This window comes from Pleurodeles waltl, chromosome 6, assembly GCF_031143425.1.
Source record: "Pleurodeles waltl isolate 20211129_DDA chromosome 6, aPleWal1.hap1.20221129, whole genome shotgun sequence".
NCBI classification, from domain to species: Eukaryota; Metazoa; Chordata; class Amphibia; order Caudata; family Salamandridae; genus Pleurodeles; species Pleurodeles waltl.
In genome coordinates, this window is record NC_090445.1 from 1,379,648,435 (window position 1) to 1,379,673,333 (window position 24,899).

General features: G+C 43.4%; 1 protein-coding gene across 7 annotated transcripts in view; it reads left to right on the forward strand.

The window, feature by feature from the left end:
• ATP13A2 (ATPase cation transporting 13A2) overlaps nt 1-13,848 on the forward strand; it is a 671,851-nt gene extending 658,003 nt beyond the window's left edge. For all 7 annotated transcript variants that reach the window (XM_069240690.1, XM_069240693.1, XM_069240692.1 and 4 more), the window contains 2 exons: nt 9,302-9,474; nt 10,560-13,848. In XM_069240690.1, the coding sequence (XP_069096791.1) occupies nt 9,302-9,474; nt 10,560-10,712 (326 nt within the window). In that variant the 3' untranslated portion in view covers nt 10,713-13,848. The remainder of the gene's footprint in view (nt 1-9,301; nt 9,475-10,559) is intronic.
• The last annotated feature ends 11,051 nt before the right edge of the window (nt 13,849-24,899 follow it).

The following is a 24,899-nucleotide window of genomic DNA, read 5'->3' on the forward strand; positions in this document are numbered from 1 at the left end:
TCGTGGAACCTCAATATTGTATTAACACGACTCATGGGTCCACCATTTGAACCCATGCATTCTTGTGAGATACAATACTTAACCTGGAAAGTAGCCTTCCTAATAGCTATCACATCTCTTAGAAGAGTGAGTGAAATACAAGCATTTACTATACAAGAACCCTTTATACAAATACATAAACATAAAGTGGTTCTCCGGACAATTCCCAAATTTTTACCAAAAGTTATATCACCGTTCCACCTAAACCAAACAGTGGAACTCCCAGTCTTTTTTCCACAACCAGACTCAGTAGCTGAAAGAGCCTTACATACGTTAGACATTAAAAGAGCACTAATGTACTATATTGATAGAACAAAACAATTTCTCAAAACAAAACAATTGTTTGTAGCATTCCAAAAACCTCATGCAGGAAATCCAATATCCAAACAAGGCATTGCCAGATGGATAGTGAAATGTGCTGCTATATTAAAGCAAAAAGAGATCTACCTATTACGCCGAAGGCGCACTCCACAACGAAGAAAGGTGCCACAATGGCTTTTCTAGGAAATATACCTATGACAGAAATCTGTAAGGCAGCCACATGGTCTACGCCTCATACATTCACAAAACATTACTGTGTAGATGTGTTAACAACACAACAAGCCACAGTAGGACAGGCTGTATTACGAACATTATTTCAGACAACTTCAACTCCTATAGGCTAAGCCACCGCTTTTGGGGAGATAACTGCTTACTAGTCTATGCACAGCCTGTGTATCTGCAGCTACACATGCCATCGAACGGAAAATGTCACTTACCCAGTGTACATCTGTTCGTGGCATGAGACGCTGCAGATTCACATGCGCCCTCCCACCTCCCCGGGAGCCTGTAGCCGTTATAAGTTGATGAAAATTGTACATTATAGGTTGATGAAACTTGTAAATTTGTAAATATATATCACTCTTATACACATTATGTACATACATACTTACTCCATTGCATGGGCACCTTTACTATATATACAACTCCTACCTCACCCTCTGCGGGAAAACAATCTAAGATGGAGTCAACGCCCATGCGCAATGGAGCTGAAAGGGAGGAGTCCCTCGGTCTTGTGACTCGAAAAGACTTCTTCGAAGAAAAACAACTTGTAACACTCCGAGCCCAACACTAGATGGCAGGATAATGCACAGCATGTGAATCTGCAGCGTCTCATGCCACGAACAGATGTACACTGGGTAAGTGACATTTTCCATATATATATATATATATATATATATATATATATATATATATTTTGTGTTGTGTATATTATATTATTATTATGTGGAAATGGATGAAAGCTACTCCGAATCGGCAAGTGTTTAGTGGCGCGGAAAGGAGAAGCAGGATTCATTCAGCCAGAAAATTTGAATGAGTTGGAGCAGTGATGTTGGGTTTGGTAAGGTTTGGTGATTGTTGTTAAACAATGCTGTTTTTTTCCCCTCAGATGGTGATATGATGAGTTTTTAACTTTTGCCTTTTGTAAATCTTGAAAAAACTGTTCTTCAACAAGTTGACTTTTGTTTCAGTAAACAAGTGCCCACAGTAAATCAGCACAGGCCCAGCGTGTGTGTAGAAACGTACCCGCTTTCTTGGCATAGTTACCCCCACTTTCAGCCTATTGTCAGTATGTTTGACTGTGTCTACTGGGATCCTGCTAATCAGGACCCCAGTAGTTTTACTCTCTCCTCTAAAATGTACCTTTTCTTCCCACAATAGGCATACTGGTCCCCCCATGTATTTCCCTAGTATATGGTACCTAGGTACCCAGTTCATTGCGGTTCCATGGTTCCCATTCCGCCGCAGCAGTTATTCTGCCACCTTTAGGGAGTCCATGCAAAGGGTTCTGTAGGCCTGCCATTGCAGCCTGCGTGAAACTGATGCGTGCACCCGTTTTCACTACAGGTCACTACACCAGTTCACTGTAAGTCACCCCTATGGTAGGCCATCTGAACCCAGACTGCAGGGTGTAGGTAAATGTGTGTGAGGGCACCCGTGCACTAGCAGAGGTGCCCCCACAAAACCCAGACCCATTCCTCGGACTTTGTGAATGCAGGGACGCCATTTTCCACCTGTGCTGGACATAGGTCACTATCAAGTCCAGCTACATAATGGTAATTCCGAACCTGGGCATGCAAAAGTGTCGGAACCATACCACAATACTGTTGCAAGTATTGGAATTATGATTTCTTGCACTCTGGGGGCTCCTTAGAGGACCCCTAGCTTTGCTACCACCAGTCTTACAGGGTTTTCCAGGCAGCCCATCTGCTGCCACACCTTAGACAGGTTTCTGCCCTCCTGCTGCTTGATCTGTTCTGGCCCAGGAAGGCGGAACTAAGGATTTCCTTTGGGAGAGGGAGGTAACACCCTCTTCCTTTGGAACTACCCACTCCACAAGCCACTGGTTTGATTTGAAGGGCACATTTGGTGCCCTCCATGCATAAACTAGTCTACACCAGTTCATGGACCCCCAGTCCCTGCTCTGGCGCAGAACTGGACAAAGTAAAGGGGATTGACCGCTCACCTGTCTGTCACCACCGCAGGGCTGCTGCCCAGAGCTCCTCCAGAGGGTCCCTGGGTTCTGCCATCTTGTTTCCAAGGTTGGCAGAGAACTCAGGCAGCATCTGAGTGGCCAGGTCAGGCAGGTGACGTCAGATGACCCTCCTGATAGGTGCCTACCTGGTTAGGTGACCAATCCCACTTTCAGGGCTATTTAGGGTCTCTCTCTTCGGTGGGTCCTCGGATTCAGCTTGCAAGATTCCATCAGGAATCCTCTGCAACCTCCACTTTGACTTCTGTCCACTGAAACCGCAACTGGACCCTCCAGGAACCAACAATGCTGCTACAACGAAGAAGACTCTTCTGCAACTTTGTTTCCACCTCTTCTGTCAGCTTTGCAACATTTCCCCGGCCGTGCATCCTCAGAAGACTGCAACTCTTCATCCTGCACAAGAAGAATAAGGAATCTCCTTCGGAGTGGAGTCACTCCCCTGCAACCGCAGGCACCTATAATAAGCGACGACCGGCTGCGTGGATCTCCCCTCATCTTGAGCTGCGTGGATCCTGCATCACAGGCGGTGGTCCAGAGTAGTCCTCTTGGTCATCTCTGCCAGCTGTCCAACTTTGGTGGAAGTAAGCCTTTGCCTTCCCAGGCAGGACAGTACCCCTGTGCACCACATCTCTTGCAGCTGCCAAGGGTTGTTTGCATCTCCTCCAAGGGGTCTTCAGGCAACATGTAGCTCCAACCCCCAGCACTCCATCCTGCAAGCACAGCCTCCTGCGTGGTTTTCCTGCGGGTGGGATCCTCTTTTGTAGTGCTACACGGTCTTCTTCTGGGACTCCAGTGGGTGCTGCCTCTGCTCCTGTAGATTCTCTGCAACGCTGAGGGTCTCCTGTGACTCCCCCTCCTGGGTTGCGACATTCTGGGCCTTGCTGGTCCTGGCAGCAGGTTTGCCTTTTTCAAGGGTTGTTGGTGGAATTTCTGCACCAACACCCGTCTGCAATCTTCCTTCCAGCATGGGACATCATCTTCATCCATCAGGAACTCTTCTCCAGCTCTAGGGCTGCATTGCTGACCTGTTATTCATCACCGTCGACCAACTCCTGCAATTACAGCTGGGTGGGTAGTAGCTCCTACTCCTCCTGGACTCCACTGTGACTCGTGGACTTGGTTCCCTCTCTCCACAGGTCTTCTTTCTTCAGGACTCCAGCGCTGATTTGCTTGCAGCCTTCTCTGGGTGTCTTGTTTTTCTTCTTTTGCTCCTTTTGGGTGGTTTGGGGAAAATCCAGTTTTTTACTCCTGTATTCCTGGTTGCTGGGGGGTACTGTTACTTACCTCCGTGGTTTTCTAGTACTCCCAGCTCACCTCCACACATTTTACTTACCTATGTGGGGGTACCTTATTCGCATTCCATTTGTTTAATATATGGCTTGTGCTCCCCCTAGGGTCAGTCACTATTGGTTATTACTGTTTGCACTGTTTTGTAACATTTTCTATGCCATCTATAAAGGTCCCAATTTTGAGACCTGTACACTGGTACCAACTAATATTTTGTGCTCTGCCTCCAATGGTGCAGAAAGAGTGAAGCAAGTAACTGAAGTAGGCACAAAGGGTGCAGCGCTTTTCTGCAACTCAACTCTGTTTCTTCTGGGGTGGAACGAAGCTGATCACGAGGCACAACACCACCTAGCGGTGCACGGTAGCACTGTTGAGAAAATTTCCACCTTGAGACTGGCACCTGGAGATAGGCTAAAGATGAGGAATCTGCAGTTAGATAAACTACCCACCAAAAAGAGCATTACTTGAGGGTAAGTAACTCTTCCTTCGGATGGATACTTATTCCTGTGTTTCTTCACCTGAATCTCATCCAGGACTGGATCTTGAAACATTTTAGTCATTGTACTGCATCGACAGATGGTGCCAGCAAGCTCTGTGACCTCCCTGATGTAACATGACACTACGTGGCACTTCAGTGTCGACTCTTTTTTTTCTCACCCTTTGACGCAAGTCCGAAATGCATTCCTTTGGAAATTTTCTTCCATTTAAACTTTTTTTACAGAGCTGTAGGGATTTTAGTCCTAGATAATTTGCTTTGCCTGACTCTTGTCCCTCTTTGACTTGACTTTCTAGGAGCCCTAATTTGAGATCAATCTGGGTCTGATTTAAATTGGGTCTTCATTTTTGTAATCTGTCACAGATGGAAAAGCAACCTCCACTGGAACACATGCAGACACTCAGTAGTTGTTGCTACAGTTCTCATCTGGATCTAGCTTGCAAGGTAATTTTGAGGAGTCTCCTTCCCACTGTGAGTTACCATCACATGACCTCCTCATGGCAATCAGTTTGAGGAATGTTCCTCCAGTCTGACGTCATTCCTGACCTCAAGGCAGGTTAAATAGTCCGCAGGTTTGTCCTTTAACTCATCGTTAATATTGTCTTTGGATCCTACTCCTGCCTGGCCCAACAAAGCATCATTGTATTCTGGTGCTGCGCCTGGTGCTTTTGGAGCCACTCCCATATTTTGCGACACCTGGTGCTTTGTTCTGGCACTCTCAAGTGCACCTTTGAGCCGCCAGTGGCCTGTAGACTTATTGACTACCCTTCCGTTCGGCACCCCAAACTCAGTTGAACCCCATGTGTATTGCCGACTCCATGTCTGCTTTGTCACCAAAGGCTAAGACAGTTTTTCTGCCCATGGCAATATAACTTAGCGTAGAAGGCCCTGAAATCAGACCAGTTTTCAGATTTTCAGAAGGTAGTGGTGCCTTCAGTCAACAATGACTAGAAGGTGAAGACTGGGCTGGCAATCTTCCCAAGGCAATCTATCTGGCTCTCTCTGGCAGGTACCCTGCTGAATCCATCACAACATGGGTACAAGTTTCCTTAGTAGCGGCAAAGTCAGTGAAGGTTCCTTCCTTCTCTTTGAATGTGGAGTGCTTTTCGTGTTTACACACAGAATGCTGTTGCTCCTGCAAGGAGGGCTTCTGCTGTTCTTGTCTCAACCATCCCACTTGTGGATAAAGAGCAGCCTGATCATGCTTAGTGTATCACTGGACAGGCCTGGCTGACAAGCTGAGCCCTGCTTGTCATCTAAATCATGAAGCAAGCATCACCTGCTATGGGATAAAAACTCTTCAAAATACAAAAATGCACCTTTCCTTAACACAAAGACTTTAGCATTAATACATCATATTATATCACTGCACTGAAAGGCGGGTTTTAAGCATAATCTTAGAATCATACCTCTTCTGGCCTGTAACATTGCTGTTTGTGAACTGAGGGAAGTAAGTTGTCATGTACACCTTGTATGTGCCCACATTTGTGTAGAAAGAGCAACATTATAGTTACATCAAACACAATATGATTGTAGGCCTCTTATTCCTATATTTGAAGGTGCTTTCATACACATGAATAAATAAAATATCATATTGCTGAAATCAAATACTTACCTAAGGTCACACAATATGGTTATGCAGTAAAGCTGGGATTAATCCCAGTTTTCTGGTTTCACTTTGTACAAATCAACCACTAAATGAGTGTTTGAACTGTGAAATACAACAGTAATCAGCGTTCAGTGGGCCCCGGTGTCGCGGCACCTGCTGCTTCAATGGAAGCTATGCATCTGCACAACACTAATTGTAGCATTTTCTTTTAGAGGCACCAGCTCACTGTTTCCATGTAGTGGGCATGAGCTGATGTTATTATCAGGGGAGGAGCTACTGTTAGTGCAACAGGTGCAGGGGCAGCAGGCACCATTAAACAATGTAAATTTCTGTATTGTCATATTCCAGCAGCAGTCATATGGGTCATTTTCTTTGCTGGGTTCAGAGCTCATGGCATCATTGTTACACTACTGTCTACTTGAAAATCTATATACAGCTACTACTAACTCTTTCTGTATATATTTACATGTAAAGATAATATTGATGGATATATTCCTAATGGGTCCACCAAGAAAATGTCTCATTCGTGACCATTGATAAAGTGCATTTGCTCTCTGTCTAAATTGTATTGGTGATCAGTTTATCCCTGATTGGCATATTTGATTTGCTAATAAGCCTTTAGTAAAGTGCATTAAAGGTGCCCAGGGAATGTAAATAAAATGTTACCAGTAGGCCTGCAGCACTGATTGTGCTACCCACATGAATAGCTGTGTGAACATATCTCTGGCCTGCCACTGCAGTGTCTGTGTGTGCCGTTTTGCAGTGCCATTTTGACCTGGTAAGCATACCCACATGCCAGGCCTAAACCTTCCCGTTTACTTCATGTAAGTCACCCCTAAGGGTGCAGTATATGTTAAAGGTGGCACATGTACTGATGTGTTTTACATGCCCTGACTGTGATACAATGCCAAATTCGGTTTTTACTAGTGCAAGGCCTATCTCTCTCATAGATTAACATGGCGAATGCCTTTTAATATCTTTTAAGTGCAGTTTGTCATTGGGAGCAGATAGAGGAACAGAGTTTGGGGTCTCTGAACTCACAATTTAAAAATACATCTTTTGGTGAAGTTGGATTTTAGATTGTCAGTTTGAAAATGCCACTTTTAGCAAGTGGATATTTTCTTGCTTAACCATTCTGTGCTTCTGGGCTTGTGGAATCTAAGTCTGGGTCAGTCTGACAGTTGGGCTGTTAGTGAATGCCCACTAGACAGTGACACAAAGGTAGCTGGGGTGTCGCCTGCATATTCTGATGAGTCGCCTGGACTAGAGTGGGGAGGAAGGAGCTGACACACCTGAGAGAGCTGTGCCTGTCCTCACACAATGCAGTCTCCAACCCCCAGGTGTATGTCTGGGGCCAAGCCTGGGCAAGGCAGGATATTGTAAATAACAGAGACTTTTCTTTGATGTTTGCCTCCTTCAAAGGCAGAAAGGAGTATAAGTAGTGGACCGAAAACCCCAGATTTCTAGAAGACTTCTGGATCAAGAGGATGCTCTGCTAAGGAGAAGAGCTGGAGGAAGATTACTGCCCCTTTGGTTTGTGTGCTTTGCTGGGTTGGCCTGCAGTTGCTGCTTCTCCTTAGAGAGGGCAAAGACTGGACTTTGCTGTGTATCCTGCTTCAGAAGATTCCTGCAGGCATACAAAATGATCTGCACCAAGGGCTTGGACTGAGCTTGCCCCCTTTTCTGTGTCTCAGGGCCATGAAAGACTTCCTCTACCAGTGCCTGTGCACTCTTGATGAGACTCCTACCCTGCCAAGTGGTACCTAATCCAGTCCCTGGGCCCTTGAAAGGAGAAGCTGGTGAAAAACCAAGAAGAACGAAGTGCACCGACTTCGGACGATGCATGGACTGATACTGCTGCCGGATCCCGCAGTGCTGCCTGTAACTGAAGCCATGGTATCCGCTGGAGTGCGACAACCCCACAGGCCTAACGACTCTGTGAGTTCTGAAGTAGCATGTCACCAACATCTGTGACACCCGACTCTGCATCGGCACCTGGAGCCTCGTGGCGTGACTGCGACCCCGTGAGGTTGCTGTACCACATTGTGACCCTAGGATATCGACCCTGCCAGAAGTGCAAGGATCTGATGCTTCGTACCGACGCCACCTCACCTCCACAGCTCCGTGGCAGGGACCAGGTGCCTCACACCGACTCCTCTGCTCCGCAAGCCCCAAAATCAATGCTGCACCTGATCCGAAGATGACCGGATCCAGCGACGCCTCGATCCCCGACTCCGTGCACCGGCTTGTTTCCTCATTTTCACAAGGTACTGTACCTGGGGGTCCATGCAACTCCGTGACTGGTGCCGTTGGCGTCGGATTGTCGGGAACACTCCGTCACTACGCCATATTAGCACCAAACTGAAGCATTAGTTTGTGTTTCTAAGCTCTATATTGAAGTTTAATCTTTACAAATTCATAACTTTGCTTGTGTATTTTGGATTTTTGTTGTTTTGGTCTTGTTTTACTTAGATACATATTGGCTACATTTTATAAACTGGAGTTGAGTTCTTTTGTGTTGTTTTCACTGTGTTATTCTGTGTGATTGTACAAATACTTTACACATTGCCTCTGAGATAAGCCTGACTGCTTGTGCCAAGCTGCCAAGTGGATGAGCAGGGGTTACCCTAGGTGTGCATCTCCCTTACCCTTAGTAGAGTGAGGGTCCCAGTTTAGACCGAGGGCATCATGACTGCCAACCAGAGACCCCATTTCTAGCAGTTTTCATACATCTGGCCCCTTGTTCTTAAATTTCTCATGGTGTCCCCATTACACCAACAATGAACAGTTGTTCTGTTTGTCTGTTCACTCTTAATACTATTTCCTAGTGTTGATTACTTGAGCCCATAGGTTTTGAGAATTTCAGATCTTGTTTTCCATTGAATGTCTCCTGCCCAGACATGCTAGTCCTACATAAATGCTGCGCTTTTCTGCCAAAGGTAGTTTCACTTTCTACAAGGACCAGCCTATCACTCATCCATCTTTCTTCCCCATCTGCATCTTTTCATGGAAGAGAAGCAGTTGCACATTACTATTGCCCCGAGGTCAGCCTTAAAATGCCTAGTATGACATTCTAACGTCCCTGATAAGACCACATTAGGCGGTTGTAACTTGCACTTGTTGCTCAGACCCTGTTAACAGGGACTCAAATTTAATCCCTTTCCAGTACCTTCTCAGATGTCTTTGCGACTAACGAAAGTTGACATCACTAAAGTGTGTGCCTACTGACAGGTTACTAGTGTCTGGAATGGGCCAGCTCCCAACCATTTAATTTCATCTTGTTCTACTAAAATGGTACACAGATTAGGGTTTGATCTTTTTTCTCTTCCTCCAACAGTATTGTTCCTGGGTGTCCTTCTCTTCCTTGGAGCCCTGATGATATGGCTTGCACTCTACCCGCCACAGTTCTTGGAAACCCTCTTGCAGCTGAAAGTCATCAATGACATGAACTTCAAGATGGTTCTGCTGGGGATTTCAGCACTCAATTTCATCACTGCGCTCCTCCTGGAGGTAAGGCTACTAGGAGATATTTATCTTCTGCTAACACCTCATGATCTCTCGCCCTGCAGGCATACAAAATGATCTCCACTAAACAATGCATAGCACACACTGAATGTGTTAAATTCTGCAGCACCTTTTCACTACGCAAGCCAGTATCCATTACAGAAGAACCTGGTGGCTTCTTACACTGCACCACAACGTATATAATAATGAAGAACTGTTATTCTGCTGCAGTTCTCCCCCCCCCCTCCACAGGGGAAAAAACTAGTGCCACAGAACACATCTTAGGCTTTTTAGTAAATTGAAGACTGAAACACTTCAGATACACAAAACTCTTCCACATCTTACTATAAGATAGAGCATTTAGACATATATATATATATATATATAAAAATATAAATAGGTCCTGCTGCAGAAGTTGACTCTACTCTCCTGGGGCCTATACTTCACAAGCATCATTTGCACTGTTTGGTCTGCTACACTAAATGCGACAGTGACTCCACATGGTAGTATAGTGCCTTGTTCTCCATCGGCTTTAATAAACCCTCACTGCCTTGACCAGGCCCATTGCTACTAACATACATTCTGCTGCTAAACATATAGCTTGCTTCTACAGAGATCACGCTTTTCAGCAGAACTGCCAGTATCTGTTGGCCATCTGCGGAAATCACCCACCTCTTAGTAACTCACCCTCAGCCGCTGATCATAACAAGTGCTCTTACTTCCCCTATAGCTCACAGAGTTAAACAGAACATATTGACTGTGCACTTTACTGGTTCCGAGTTAGGCACAACACTTTTGTACTTGCAAGTTTTGAGGTTTCATGATTGCTCTGGGCAGATCATGTAATCTGGTCTTAAAGTGATTCACTGCAAACCAGCCCCTTGAATGTGCAGGATAAGGCAAAATGTGCAATTTGTGAAAATATTCCAACTTGCGGATCGAGGGTACCACAGGAAAATTATTAAATACAAAAGCAAAGTTCCAGTTCCCTACAGTTCAGCGTTGAAGAGATGATAAACCCTTTAACCTAGGCTTAGACGTCTAGGGTGCAAACAGCCATTAGGTCCTGAACACTGTCTTTTCTTTTTCAGACTGCCATTGACCATGGTGCCTTGAACTGTCTTCGTTCTCTTCGTGGCAAGCAGGAGTCCAAGAAGTCCTACAAGAGGCTTGAGAAAGAACTGTGCGAGCAGCTGTCCTGGCCACCCCTGAATGAGGTTCTGCTAGCCACCAGCTATAGATAGCAGGAACTTCCATGGTGTTTTGCCTTTCTGATGCAAATACCCTTTTAAGGAGGGGCTTCTTTTTGCTCCTTCTCCGTCGCACCTACTGCTGGAAAATTAGGATGGATCGCAAATCCACATCTTTCTCTGTTGGTGGCAATTAATGCTGGAGTCTCTCCTCATTATCTTCTTTAGGAGAACAGAGATGTCAAATATTCAACATCCAGCACAAAGATTATGTGGTTTACATAGTGGAATATTTCACTACTACTGTTTGTGTGGACTAAATGAAGGTATTTGTGGTACAGTGAGTATGTGAAAAGTGTTTGCCTCTTCCAGTGCCATGGAAAACGTGCTTAAATTTGAGTAAGGCCACTTTGGAGCACTTTAACAACTGTTCACTACAGAAAAAATGAGTTTACAGCTGGGCCCTCGCACGACATTTGGGGAAGGGTAGCCCACTGTCATATAATTTATACGTACTGTGATTGGTCCTGATGATGTTGAAGAAAGCCTCTCTTGAATCCTGTGACAAAGGTGGGTATTCAGCTTAATGTTGTAGCCTGGCCTACCCCAGTGGCCGACAATGTAGGTTCAGATGGGAGAAACGTGATGTGCTGTTATGCAACTTAAACTAATTTTTAATTGTGTCAATTTAAAAATATTTTTATCAGTTTGTCTATTTTAATTGGCTGACAAAGCTACATTTACCATTTTTGATATATAAATGGTCAGGGTTTGTGTACAGGTGCCGAAGCTGATCAGAAGGACTCCTCTTTTCAGATGTGTTCCCGTAGGCTCCTCACTGGTTTTTGCTGAGTCACTTAATGCGAACATAAACCAAGGAAATTAATTTGTTACAACTGACGTGTATCCATATCCATCTAAGTATGCATGAATCCCCATAGTAAAATATGAGTTCAGGTGATTAAAATTTTACTTATATATATCCCAAAACTTGAAACAAGGTGTATAACTTGAGCCCCAAGTCAAGAGGGTGATGTGAGTCTAGAATTATTTGGGAAGGTCAAAATGGTATGTGCTGCTGTAAAGCCAGATCTCATGATGTCCACAGCTCCAGCTGAATACCTACCTCTGTCTCTGATTCCCGGAACTGGAGTCCTTGCCCTGTAACAGATGGCCCTCAGTATAGCCTTGTTGCACCTGAACTGTTTTCATGTCTGAGCCTTTTGTGAAACAGCAGTGCTAGGCAGAATGAGGTCACTTGACATTTAGGATGTACTGAACAGAACTTGAATGAATGCTGCCCTTTTTTCAGAATTATGTTGTTTCTGGACCTTTTATATTAGGTTGTTATACATGCCTTGTAATAATTAGTATATCTCAAGATGCATATGAGCCTTCTGAGATATGTGATCTATAGATACTGTTGATTGAAGAAAATGGTAACTGGTGGCCATGAGGAAGTGATTTGGAGATCACGAAACATGTTAGGCTGGTATGAAATAAAATTTGAATTTGAGTTCTTGAGCTGAAATAATTTTATGCCCATCAACATTTTGAAGTTTGTGTATTCCAAAGGTATATTTGACAGTGCAAGTTGATATACGCAGAGCAGAGGGTGCGCAACACTGGTCTAGATGTGTGGTTGCCCATCAGCCTGTCTGGTAACCTTCTATGCCTTTTTACACTTGTTGCTCCTACACCTGTCTTATACTCCTTTGCTGGTTCAGATTTTTCAGCCCCACTGTTGCTTGTAGGCTGCTCTTGTGCTCTGCATCTCATCTCTTCATCTTTTTAATGTTCTTAGATGTTTTCCTTTCTCCTGGGTCTATTTTCATGAGTCTCTGAGCCCGTCTTGTGATATTTCTTGGCATTCGGCATGCTCTTGTACTTATCTTGTGCTCCTGAGCCTGGCTCCTAAATTGTTGTCTGTATTTGGTCTTTTGTCTGGCATCTTGATGCTTTTGGCCTTTTGTCAAACTCTTGTGGTTTTCTTGTTCTCCGATGCCTTTTGCTCCTGTGCCTGATTTTCCAGGGTTTTTCTTGTGCTCTTCTGATAGTTTTGTACTCCCTATCTCTTCTCTTGTTCATAAACATACCTTATGATCCTGGTTTGTACAGGGTCAAACCTCGTTTGCTGGAAACTTTCCTCAAAATGGTGAGGTTTTTACTTACGCTGGAAAAGTGTGCTAATGGAGATAGGTAATCAGAGTGATCACAGGGATATTTGATGCAAGTGGTGATAAAGTGCCCATTGATTAAGGTCTCCCTGTGTCTGGCACTGATGAACCTTTCCTCAGCCCTCTCCGCTTTGGGGCTTTATTGCCCTAAGGAAGTTACTTTGTGAAATTACTTTGATGCCTTGATAACTGCAAAGCCTCGAGGAACAGAGTGGCATGTTACTGCACTTTTGAACTGTCCTGGTCATAACCACCCCCGGTTTTTCTAAAATGCCCCATACTTTTCTTGTAGGGTGGTATTTTGCCTTCCTCCTGTTACTTTTTTCTTTTTTTTGCGGAGTTCAACTGAAGAGAGCGTAACGATGTACCTTTATAATGTAGCACATGCTGACGGTTGCACTTCTTACTCCTAGAGAATGTACCTGGTCTTCCCACCCAGGAAGTGTTTCTGAACTTTTGGCAGAATAGGGCAGTGGCAGACGCATATCAGTATTTCATTCTGATTTATCTACGACCGTCATTGTTGGCAGAATGGAAGCAGGATCAACCCTTCTCATTTCTGTTTTATCAACGCATGCAGTCTATTTGAAATTGATATGCTTTTTATCAAGTGGCTTCCTTGCTAGCGCTGCAAAGGAATTGGGTAAAACATGTATTTGAAATGTTTTGCAAACCTTTGGCTGGTGCCCTTGTAGTTCGTTGTTGGTGTGGTTAAGACTGGGATCAACGGACTATAGTGCAATCTGTCTGGACCATGTGTGATAATTTCCTCTGCAAAAGTCTTTAATACCCGTGCCTGCTACCTTGCATTTCATCATCAGGGCTGAAACTGTGATTTTACCAGCACGGAGGACAGGAGAGGAGGTTTGGATCCCACATCCCTCACCAGCAAGACTCATTTTTCATAACCACTGTGATTAACCATGCTCAGATGAGGGACCAGAACGTGGGCCAAGGGAATATGGGTTTCCTTTTTTATGAAATGTACTTAACAAATAAATAACTTATTTATATACGCTATGTTGTGTCTGTTTTTCATCAATTGATGGATACGATTGAGAAGGATCACAGAATGACTTACTGGAAAGTGTGTGTTCTAAATCGTTCTTGAGAAACAAAATTATCTACATCTGCCATGCTGAAGACGTACATTTTTCTGCATTCTGGTCGATATTTCTGTAAAGCTCATGGTTTGATTTCAGTAGTCATTTTGTTTTATAATTCGAAACACTGGTAATGAGTGTAGGTTACGTTACTGACCTCTTTCTTCCCTTCTATCCCACACGACATATCAAAATATGAAATTGTTCCCTGGCAAGGTGTCCGTAGCAATCCGAAGGATCAATGTCCATAGCAACTATTGAAAACTCATTCCAAAGAAACGAGGAGGAGATATGTCAGTAGTAACAAGATAGGAACATATCCACAGCAACCAGTAGGAACAATGGGCCAGATGCAGGAAACACTTTGCAACTCGCAAACGGCAAAATTTGCCGTTTGCGACTCGCAAATGCGTGTTTCCCATGCAGAAATGCATTTTGCGAGTCGGGACCGACTCGCAAAATGCATTTCCGAATCGCAAATAGGAAAGGGTGTTCCCTTCCTATTTGCGATTCGCAGTGGAATGCAATTCCATTTGCGACCGCATATGTGGTCGAAAATGGAGTCGCAGTTACCATCCACTTGAAGTGGATGGTAACCCACTCGCAAACGGGAAGGGGTCCCCATGGGACCCCTTCCCCTTTGTGAATGGACCCAAAACAATTTTTTCAGGGCAGGTAGTTGTCCAAGGGACCACTACCTGCCCTGAAAAAATACTGAAACTAAAGTTTTCGTTTTTTTTTTTAAGTGCAGCTCGGGCTACACTTAAAAAAAACAAAAACTGCTTTATTTAAAAGCAGTCACGAACATGGAGGTCTGCTGACTACAGCAGGCCTCCATGTTTGCGAGTGCCTATAGTCGCTATGGGGCCGCAATTTGTGACCCACCTCATTAATATTAATGAGGTGGGTCTTTGCGACCCCATAGCGACTCGCAGACGGTGTCTGAGACACCGTTCTGCATTGCAAATTGTGATTTGCAATTTGCGAGTCGCTCCGACTCGCAAATTGCAAGTCGCAATTTGCAATAATGCTACATCTGGCCCAATATCCAAGCGGGGAAAGATATGCCTAGGAACAACCAAAAGGAAAAATGTTCACACTGAGAGCTCTGTCGACAGCAACCAGGGAGAATTAAGTGCATGGCTAACCAGATGGAAAATAGTCCACATCAAACAGGTGGAATAGTATCCATACCAACCTGGGAAAACTATGCCCCTAGCAACCAGGAGAAACCAGGTACTTAGCTATCAGAGAAAACTATGTCCAAAGCAGACAGGACAAAAAACTATCAATAGCAACCGAGTGGACTAATGTCCATGGCTACCTGGAAAAACGATGTCCTTAAGAATTAGGAGGAATAAAGTCTATAGCAAACAGAAAAAAGCCTATAGAAACTAGGAGAAACAATGCCATTAAAAACCACTAGGAAAATTGTCCTCAGCAACCAGCATGAACTATGTCCATAGCTACCAGGAGAAAAATATTTTATAGCCACTTGGTAGAAGCATGTCCATGGCAACCATGGAGAACTGTGTGTCTATAGTAACCAGGAGGAAAATGATGCAAAACTAATGAGGAGAAAAATACCACAGCAAACATGAGGAAAAATAATCCTAGCAACCATGCCCACAGGGTTCTGGAGATACAGGCACTCATTATGACTTTGGTGGTCTTTTCACAAGACCGCCGAAGCCACCGGTTCCAGAAGACCACCAGTGCTAGCGGACTTCCGACCGCCATATTACGAGTACTAAAGAGTTTCTGCCACAATTTAGGCGGGAATCCTCAAGTACTCGTGCTGCGTGCAGAGGCGGTTCCACCACCGACCCCACCCTGCCAAAAGGACTCTGCCAGCCGTATTACGACCTGTAATACGGCCTGGTAGTGTCCAGATGGCGGGGCGCTGCCGGCAGTGGAAGCGCCTGTTTCCTTTCCCTGGCGGATGACCTCCTCACCGGAGAAAAAGGTAAGTCGATTGTCCGACAGGGGAGGAGGATGAGGAGGTGTTGTATGTGAGTGGGTGTTGTCTGCATGTCTGAATGTAAGTGTGTACGTGTGTGTGTGTATGGGTTTTTGCATGTGTGTATGGGTGTTTGAATGCGAGTATGATTGTTGAAGTGAGTGCGTGTTGTAATGTTTGTGTGAATGCGTGTGAGTGAATGTGTGTATGTGTGTGATTGAATGTATGTATGTGAGTGTTGGTGAATGAGTATATGTGGGGTGCCTGTGTGCGTGTATATAGGGAAGGTGTGGTGGGGTGAGGAGGGTGCTTGTATGGAAGGGGTTGCAGGAGGAAGATGCTGGTATACAAGGGGAGGGGGTGGAGGTATTGGGATTGCAAGGGGTGGGTGTGGGAGTAATCGGCTGGTGACAGGATAGAAATTTCCTGTCACCGCTAGCCTTTCCGCCAGGATTTTCATGGCGGTGCTACTGCTGCGGAAATCCTGGTGGAAAGCCGTCTCATTATACCGCCGGTGGTCTTCCGTGGACCGCCGGGTCAGAGATGCTGATCTCCGGGCCAGCTGTCCAACTGCCCTGGCGGTACAAGCGGGGATGTGGTGCTTTGGCAGAGGCCAAACCGCCACACTCATAATGAGGTCCGGTGGTGAGACCACCACCACGGTCCTGGCAGTCTTCAGACCTCCAAGGTCATAATGAGGGCCAGAATGTCCATAGCTAGATGGAATAAAAACGTGTTAATCTGGGGGAAACAGTCCATAGCAGCCAGTGAGAACTATGTCAGGAGCAAGGAGGAGAATATCCATAGGACTCGTGTATAAATATGTCTACATTAACCAGGTATGAGAGTATGCATGGCAACCAGGGAGAACTATGACCAGGGCATCCAGGAATAACAATGCCTGTAGCACCCAGGAAAACTGTGCCCTGTGCAACCAGAAAGAAAGTGTCCATAGTAACCAGTGTGAAGTATGTTCATGACCACAACAAGGAGAAATGTCCAACCTGGTGAAACATTGTCCATAGCAACCAGGATGAAATGTGCCATAGCAAATCAGACAGACAATGTTCCTCCTAGTTTTTATGTACTTTATTCTATCAGTGAGAACTTTGTTCATAGCAACTGGGAAGTAAAATATCCATTTCATCCAGGGAGCACTTTGCACATAGCAACTAGTGGGAAGCATGTCCATAAAAATCACGAAGAGCAATGCCCATAGTTACCATTGACAGAAGTCCATTGCAGCCAGGTTCAGCCCAAAACGACCTAGGTGAATTACACCCATATGAACCAGGAGAAAAATGTCAATAGCAATCTGGAAGAACAATGCCCATAGCAAGCAGGAGGGAAAATGTTCATAGCAAACAGGAAGAACCATACAAAATACAACCAGGAGGATTCATGTACAGTGCAACCAAGGAGAAAAAAATGTCCACAGAATTCAGAAGACATAATACCTATGGCAACCAGTTAGATTTATGTTCCTGGAAATGAGGAGGATTTATATTCGTGGCAACCTGGGTCAGCTGTGCCCAGAGCAAACAGGAGGAAAAATGCCTAGAGGTGCAATGACCATAGAAACCAGTGAGGAATATGTCCATAACAGCTAGGAGGGAAAATACTATTACAACAAGGGATGATTATGCTCATAGCAACCAGGAGAAATAATGTGTATTGCTACAATGAAGAATATGTCTAAAGCAAGTAGTCCGTAGCTACCATGAAGAAATATATTGATAGCTACCAGGATGGAGAATGTCTATAGCAGAGAGAACTATGTTGATAGCAACTAGGAGGCCAAATGTGCATAGCAACCAGGGACAAATGTCAGTAGCAACCAGGTAGACGTATTTCATTAGCAACAGAGGTGGGGGGGTATGGGGAGGGAGTGTCCATATCAGCCAGGAGGAACAATTTCCATATCAGCCTGGAGAAAAGATTGCCATAGCATCCAGGAGGAACTTAGTCCAAGCTAGCACATGAGAAATCGCTCAATGCAAGCAGAAGGAACAAAGTCTGTGGCAACCAGAAAGATATATGCCCATAGCACCTGAGATAGTTTAGATTTTATTAAAATATTAGTGGCATAGAAGTTAACATACAGTGACAAATTAATTTACATTTAAAAGACCTAACAGAGAAAATAACATGAGTTGGAAATGGGCATGTTTCAAATATGGTAAACCATGTGGCCACAATTCGTATTAAACACCTTGTTTCAACATGTGAGTTTTTGCATTCATTTTAAATGAGGTACTACTGTGAATTGTTATCAAATGTACATTAAGAATTGAAAGCATTAAATGAATATGAATTAATCGTACTTACATTGAATTAAATAGTTTTATTATTATGAGTTACATATGTGCAGAAAAATAAGTGCACGTTTGAATTTGTTCTAACATGTTATGAATAATGTTTGCATCAAATAATTATTTCATGTATTAAAATATTAATGTGTATTAAGTCTTCTTAATTTGACTAGTCCTGAAAAGGTTCATTTTGCTGCAGCAATTGAAAATCACCCTTCTATTTTGTCCCCTCTGACCTGAAATCTTTCCTTAGGCTGTTAATGTGAATGTTGAATGGCCTATTGTATTGAAGGCAAGATATATGTTTTAGAAGCAACAATGTTACACTAGTTGTTCTAGCTGTCGACCAGGACAGGAAATGTGTAGTTCTCATGTGAAAGGTATTGGTTTAGTTTATTGTGTGATGTGAGAAAGGATCTCAAGTTCACAAATAATTAGAGAATGCAAGATTTTGTTAGAAATGTGTGAAATTATATAGATGACAATGCACTTTTGCTTAATCTGATGTCTGAAATGCGCCTACCTGAAGGACCAATTAATGGACCGTGCATATTTCTAATTAGTGAGAGACTTTGAAACTTGAAGTTAGTTCTTTTTCTGTCTTGAAGCTGTCCAGAACCCTTTTTATAAGTCTCCCATTCTCTAAAATCCCTGATGCGTTTCCTCATCATAGTCTTGACTGCCCTATTCTGTCATGTGGTTTAGCACTAATAAGGCTAACTAATTCTAAACTGCTAATCTGTCCTAAATGCAGCCCTTGTTCTGCACCATCCTGATACTGCTGTCAACTGACGCCAGAAGAAGGTGACTGTCCTGCCTGACAAACTACTATTGTCTGCTGTCCCATGAGGAGAGGTATAACTATGTGTTTTTGTTTTGTTTCCTTTTCAGTTTGGTATTTACACCAGCATATTTTTATAGTGAATTGTCCTAGTTAGGTGTTTTTCCAAATTATTTTTGTCTGTCTTTTATTTTTGCTTTTTCCCACATATGTTAGCCCATTCCCACACATGCAAGTCCAAATTCATACTAGTGTTAGGGATGGCCCAGCTTTGAAATCTGAAAATTGAAGGTTAAACTGTATTTTCATGATTTATTGATTTCACCATCATCTGCTTTGAATTCTAACAATAATGTGCATATTGTATTGTTGTTAATATACATTATCCTTTTGGAGTTTCTAACAGTATTGACGTGTGGTAGGCTAAATCTTTTCAGGCGTTTGGTCAGCCTCTGGTTTTCATGTATGTTTATAATTTAGTCTTGCGCATCATATATTTGACATTGAATTTGGGATTGTAGTAAAAATTTGAAACTTTATTCACTTTGGAGTTTGATTTAGTGTTAAATTGCTTATGGTGTTTAGTATGTTTTGTGTAATAATGTCATTGATTTGTGATTGAATTATTCTGACTACTACATTCTTCGCCAAGTCCAAAGATTTAATCAGTCTATATAGGTGTGGATAGTGATGGTATCCCACCCAAGCGCTTGTGGTTGTTGAACCCAGAACTAGGGAGAGAATTTATTTTCCTGATCCCAGAGATCACACAAGTTTTAGGTAGCAGAGTTATGATTTTCTCTTGTGAGGAGGAGAGTCAGAATTTGCCCACATTGGTGTAGTGTAAGGGTTGATGGAATTCCTGTGTTGTTACAAGTGTACGGTACGTGTTTTGAGTAGGGGTTGCGCTTGCAACACGTTGGCTAAATTGTGGTGAAGTATGAAGTGAAGTAGGAAGTTTGCGTACTCCAAGGTACTGGAGAAGGGAGTTTGCGTACTTCAAATGAATATTGTGCTTTGTGCTAAAACATTGTCCACATGGTTGTTGTAATGTGTCCTCTGAGACCTAAGACTCTGTAGTATTGTACAAGTGTATGGAGACAATTGGTTAATTTATTTTCTGCAGGTAAGGTGTTGGTCGATTGAGCGCTGTTGACAATACCAGTAGTATTTCCCTTGAGTGTAATTGTTGTTGGTTGGCATTAGGTGAATCCTGAGTGCACATGGAGGTTCCATACCAGTGGGAATGAGATATTCAGGACACATCTTACATTCATTTGTGGGAAAGCCATAGCCGAAAGAGTAGCTGTTTGTGCGAAAGGCCACAGTCAAAAATTCCGTACAGCTTTCAAAGTGTTTCAGTCCTACCCGTAGTGAGCAGACAGGGTTTGTTTTTTGTGCTCACAATACTTTCTTTTAAAGTTTCCGTGAGCGGTGTATGAGACGGCTCTGAAGTGAGAGTTGCAGCTGCTGACAGTCCTACTAAGCGAAGTGAGTGTGACGTCATTTGGTCCACACTGGGATAGGTCGGTTGGTGAGAAAAGCCACGCATGGGTTGGTGGACAAGACTACGCTGCTATAGGTTGTGAAAAGGATTGTGGGATTGAAAATTATTTCCTGTTTTTTTTTTTTAGATAATGTGTGTTAATTCAAATTTAGTAAAAATTAAGTTTTCAAAGCGTTAAGTAGTGCTTTGAGAGGAGCGATTGTTTTATTTCAGTTAGGGAGGGTGAGCCTACTCCACCTGAAGGTACAGCAGCATTCGAGGAAATGAAAGAGAGAGGGGATTCAGCATGTCTTTGGGTAAATCAATAGTGCAAAATCCTTGCTGAGGAAGGTACCTTAGCTTTTGCCAGTTTTGGATCTTTTAATTTTAGAATTTGGAGAATTTGAGGAGGGTAATGCGTAAATCAAAGACCCTTCGTCGACCTGCAGCATTTGAAGCACTTGCTATTTGGGAATTCGTTGCGAGGCAAAAATAGGCTTAGAAAATCAAATGGAGAGTGAGGAAAGCAGAAAAGACACTAGCAGAAGCTAAGTGGGAAGCAGAGTAGAGAATGTGGAGAGCAGATACATTACATGCAGTGAAGTTGTTCCCAGCAAATACTCATGAACATGACGGAAGTGTTAAGCCTAAAGCCAAAAAGAAACCTGAGTAAGATACTGAAATTTGGTGAGAATAAAAGGTAGCAGATGTCAAGAGTGATGCAGAGGATGAATTTATAATGCAATTGTTGCAGAATCGCCTCCTGTATAATGCAGTTTCCCACTAAATCAGAATACAATTCCAAGTGCTGTCACAGCTCCAGTTGCACAAAGCTAGGTTCAGATGATTCCTAATATGCCTGCTGCTAATGTTGCACAGGTGCCAGCAGTTTATTCCAGTTTCAGTCCAGAATGTCACAGTTCCAGTTATGCCACAACCAATTCAGAATGCAGGAATGACTCAGTTTGAGTCCATACTTAATGTACAGACACCTGCACAATTTGTAAACCAAAGACAGACAATGCCTTTGTATTTCCCAGTAATGAGACCACAGAATATTGTCCCAAATCCAGTTTCAATTGTTAACCCAGCCCAGAATGTCACAGTTCCAGTCCTGCCACAGCCAATTCTGAGTGCAGGAAAGACTCAGTTTGAGTCCATTCCTAATGCACAGACACCTGCACAATTTGTGAACCAAAGACAGACAATGCCTGTGTATTCCCCAGTAATGAGACCACAGAATATTGCCCCAAATCAGTCAAATCAAGCTTTTGGTACAGTATTGACTGGCCAAGGTGAAGGATTAATGTCCCCGCTAATTCAGACGAATTTGTCATGACCAGAAGCAAAAACAGTTCCAGAAACTATAGGTCCAGTAGTCCTGTCGTATGCCCAGGGTAATAACGAGAGTGGACCCCAGTATCCTAATCCAGTATTAGTAATGTATTCACCTTTTGGAACTACTGCAGAAATAGAGAGACTGAGCATTGCTGTACTAGCCATGACCCGTATGAATTCCTTTGATGTGAACCAGGCACATACAGGAGTTGGTCCACTGATTGATGTGACATGTTCCCCATGCTCTGTGGGATCATCAGTCATAGTTCAAGAGCTGACTGAGAGCCCCATGCAATGTACCACATTTTGTGCCTTGAAACAATGGGAATAACAATAGTTTACAAGGATTGACTGTCCAACAATTGACTAAATGGTTAAGACAGTTTGAACAGAGCATCAGTTCCAGGAAGCATGCCTGGGGGAGAAAAGACATTGAACTTGGCTAGATTAAAATTGGAATTAAAGAGATGATTGAGGGATCCCTTGAAATGAATACATTTGATTCTTACAATGAAAATGAATTGCGCTTCATGTGCAAGGATGTTACTCTTAGAGCAGGACATGTTTTTGGGAAATTAGCTAATTTGGCTGATAAATATGAAATCGAAATGAATAAATCCAAACAGTTGAAGAAGAGTTACAGATTGATGCAAGAGACATCGCAAACAGGAGATCACCAGGAATAAAAATTCCCATTCGGAAATTGATTCAAGGAATTCAAACATGGGGACCATTACATAAATCGGAAGGCAGATGTGCAAAGAAAAGAGATCAGCTGAAGTTGACTGCATCTTCAAATGATGTACAGCGGACTGAGGGAGCTGTAAAAATGATGCCAATGAGAGAAATTCCTGGAGGGAATTTTGTTCATGTTCCTTGGAGCAGAAGTGGCATATTGTCATTTACAAATGATTACCCAAATTTGAGGGAGAAACCAGTGGAATGATACAAGAAAACAGAGGTTTGTCAAACTTGAGAAGTGTTTGTGGGAAGATCTGCACTCTTTGTTGGAGACTGTGGTTCCAGAAGATTTGTGGGTTGAGTGTAAGAGGAGTGTTGATTGTCCAACGTGTGAGCTACCGAGGGCTGTAGTAACAGGTGTGCCGTCGGAAGAGGTGATGAAGAACTATTACAAGGTAATTGAGTTTTTGAAAACTAGAGTTTCCCCTAAAGCTATTGATTGGCAAAGGATCGACAGGACATCTCATGAAGTGAAGGTGTCTGTTCCTGCTTATTATGAGAGACTGCTAAAAGCATTCATACAATACAGTGGCACAGATTATTGAGCTAAGAGACATGATTCATTTTGTGTTTAGATTTGTTCAGGGATTGAAGCCTGAAATAGGCAATATGATTAAGAATCATTTGATTTGCTGGCAAGGAATGCTGATTAATGAGATGTTGCAATATGCAAAATATTGTTGTGATGAGATTGATTTGGAGCAAAAATGGTTAAAGGAAAAGGCAATGGTGTTTCAAATCAAGTCAGCCCAGGCAGCAGGTGCGCAGGGAACTCAAGTGATGGTGAATGCAGAAGGAATACAGGGTACTCAGTGTTGAGGCGGGGCCACTCACCTGAAAAGCAGGATGTCTTCAGGGGCGATGGTATGCCCTCCGACCTCCTGGAACACCTCTCAGCACTTCCTGGTGGACACAGAAACACCGGCAGGTGTCCCAAAAGGAAAGGGGGAGTGGAAGAGAAAGAGACAAAACACTGCAACGTCTTGACGGTCCAGCCACGCAACCTGTGTCTTTGATGGGGCAGGTCGTTGTTGACAGAGTGATAGTAGAGTTGGTGTTCTCAACTTCCTTGAAACTGAATCTCTCTTTCTGATATGGGCACAGGAGCGGTAGAAGAACACATGGGGGGGCTCCAGCACTTTTCTTGGATAATAATAACTGTTGGCACAATTACTAACACCGCATTACCAAAAAACCAAAACTGAGTACCATAACAATAAGTACTGCAACACTAGGGCTGGCTTCCCAGAGATTCACTGTTGCACACTACAATTAGAACTGTGGTTGCACTTATCATGCACAAGAAAGACAAACAAGGGCATTAATTATATCACATATGACTTTACTGCATGCATAGGGTTAAACTAAAAGGAACAAAAACAATCCAAGAAATACAAATGTCCACTCTGGGTTCAAACAGTTAGGGTGGCACAGTTTAGTTTGGTTTCACTATGTGTGTGAAAAATCCTCCAAAAAGCAAATTCCTCAAACCTGAAACACAGGCATGAATGACCCAATTTAAATCCAAGAGTTATGCTATTAGAGAAAGAAAAGTCACGTAAATGCTCTTTTAAAATTTCACTGTCACTTTTTTGTAGTACTTGAGCTCAAGCAGATTTCCTGAAGCACATTTAGGCAAGTAACTACAATAATAATGTAGAATGTTCAGAAATACATTTGTCTCTTCAAGATAAGCACTCTGCCAAAATATGAGGTCTGAACTATACCAGCTGTTCCAGGAAAGTGCAGCGCTCAAAGAACAAACTCCCTGGAGAATACTAGTCACTTAGCTGCAGTCTTTTCCGGAGTGCTGGAGGAATGCCTGCTGTCAGCTGGTACAGGAATGTCGTAAAGAATTGCTTCAAAAGTCCTGAATACGAGGATGACAGCAGGGGATGGACTGCCAAGTCAAGTGCTGAGATCAGGAAGCAAAACAAAGTCAAGCAGGAAGGATGCTTCACGCTGCTATTTATAGCCAATCAGGAAAGCAGTTGAGTTTCCACATGTGGATGAGTCACCACACCCAATTAGAAGCACATGTCTACACCTGCTCACATTAGCAAACAAGCATTGATAAAACCAATTGTGTAACACAGCACATTATGTTTACTTAGAAACATGAAGGTTTAAACAAGAACAGAGATATGATTTAACCCTAATCCCTGGGGATGCTGACAGATAACGCAGGAGCACCTTGGGGATTCCTGACACTCAGCAGCAAGACAATATGGTACCTCAGTTCAGAAGCAGAGGTTGTGGATTTCGAGTAGGTGTGAACGTGGCAGATGGTCAGAAAATGCTTCCTTGTCATGCGTGTGGCAACGTTGGACATTGGAAACTGAA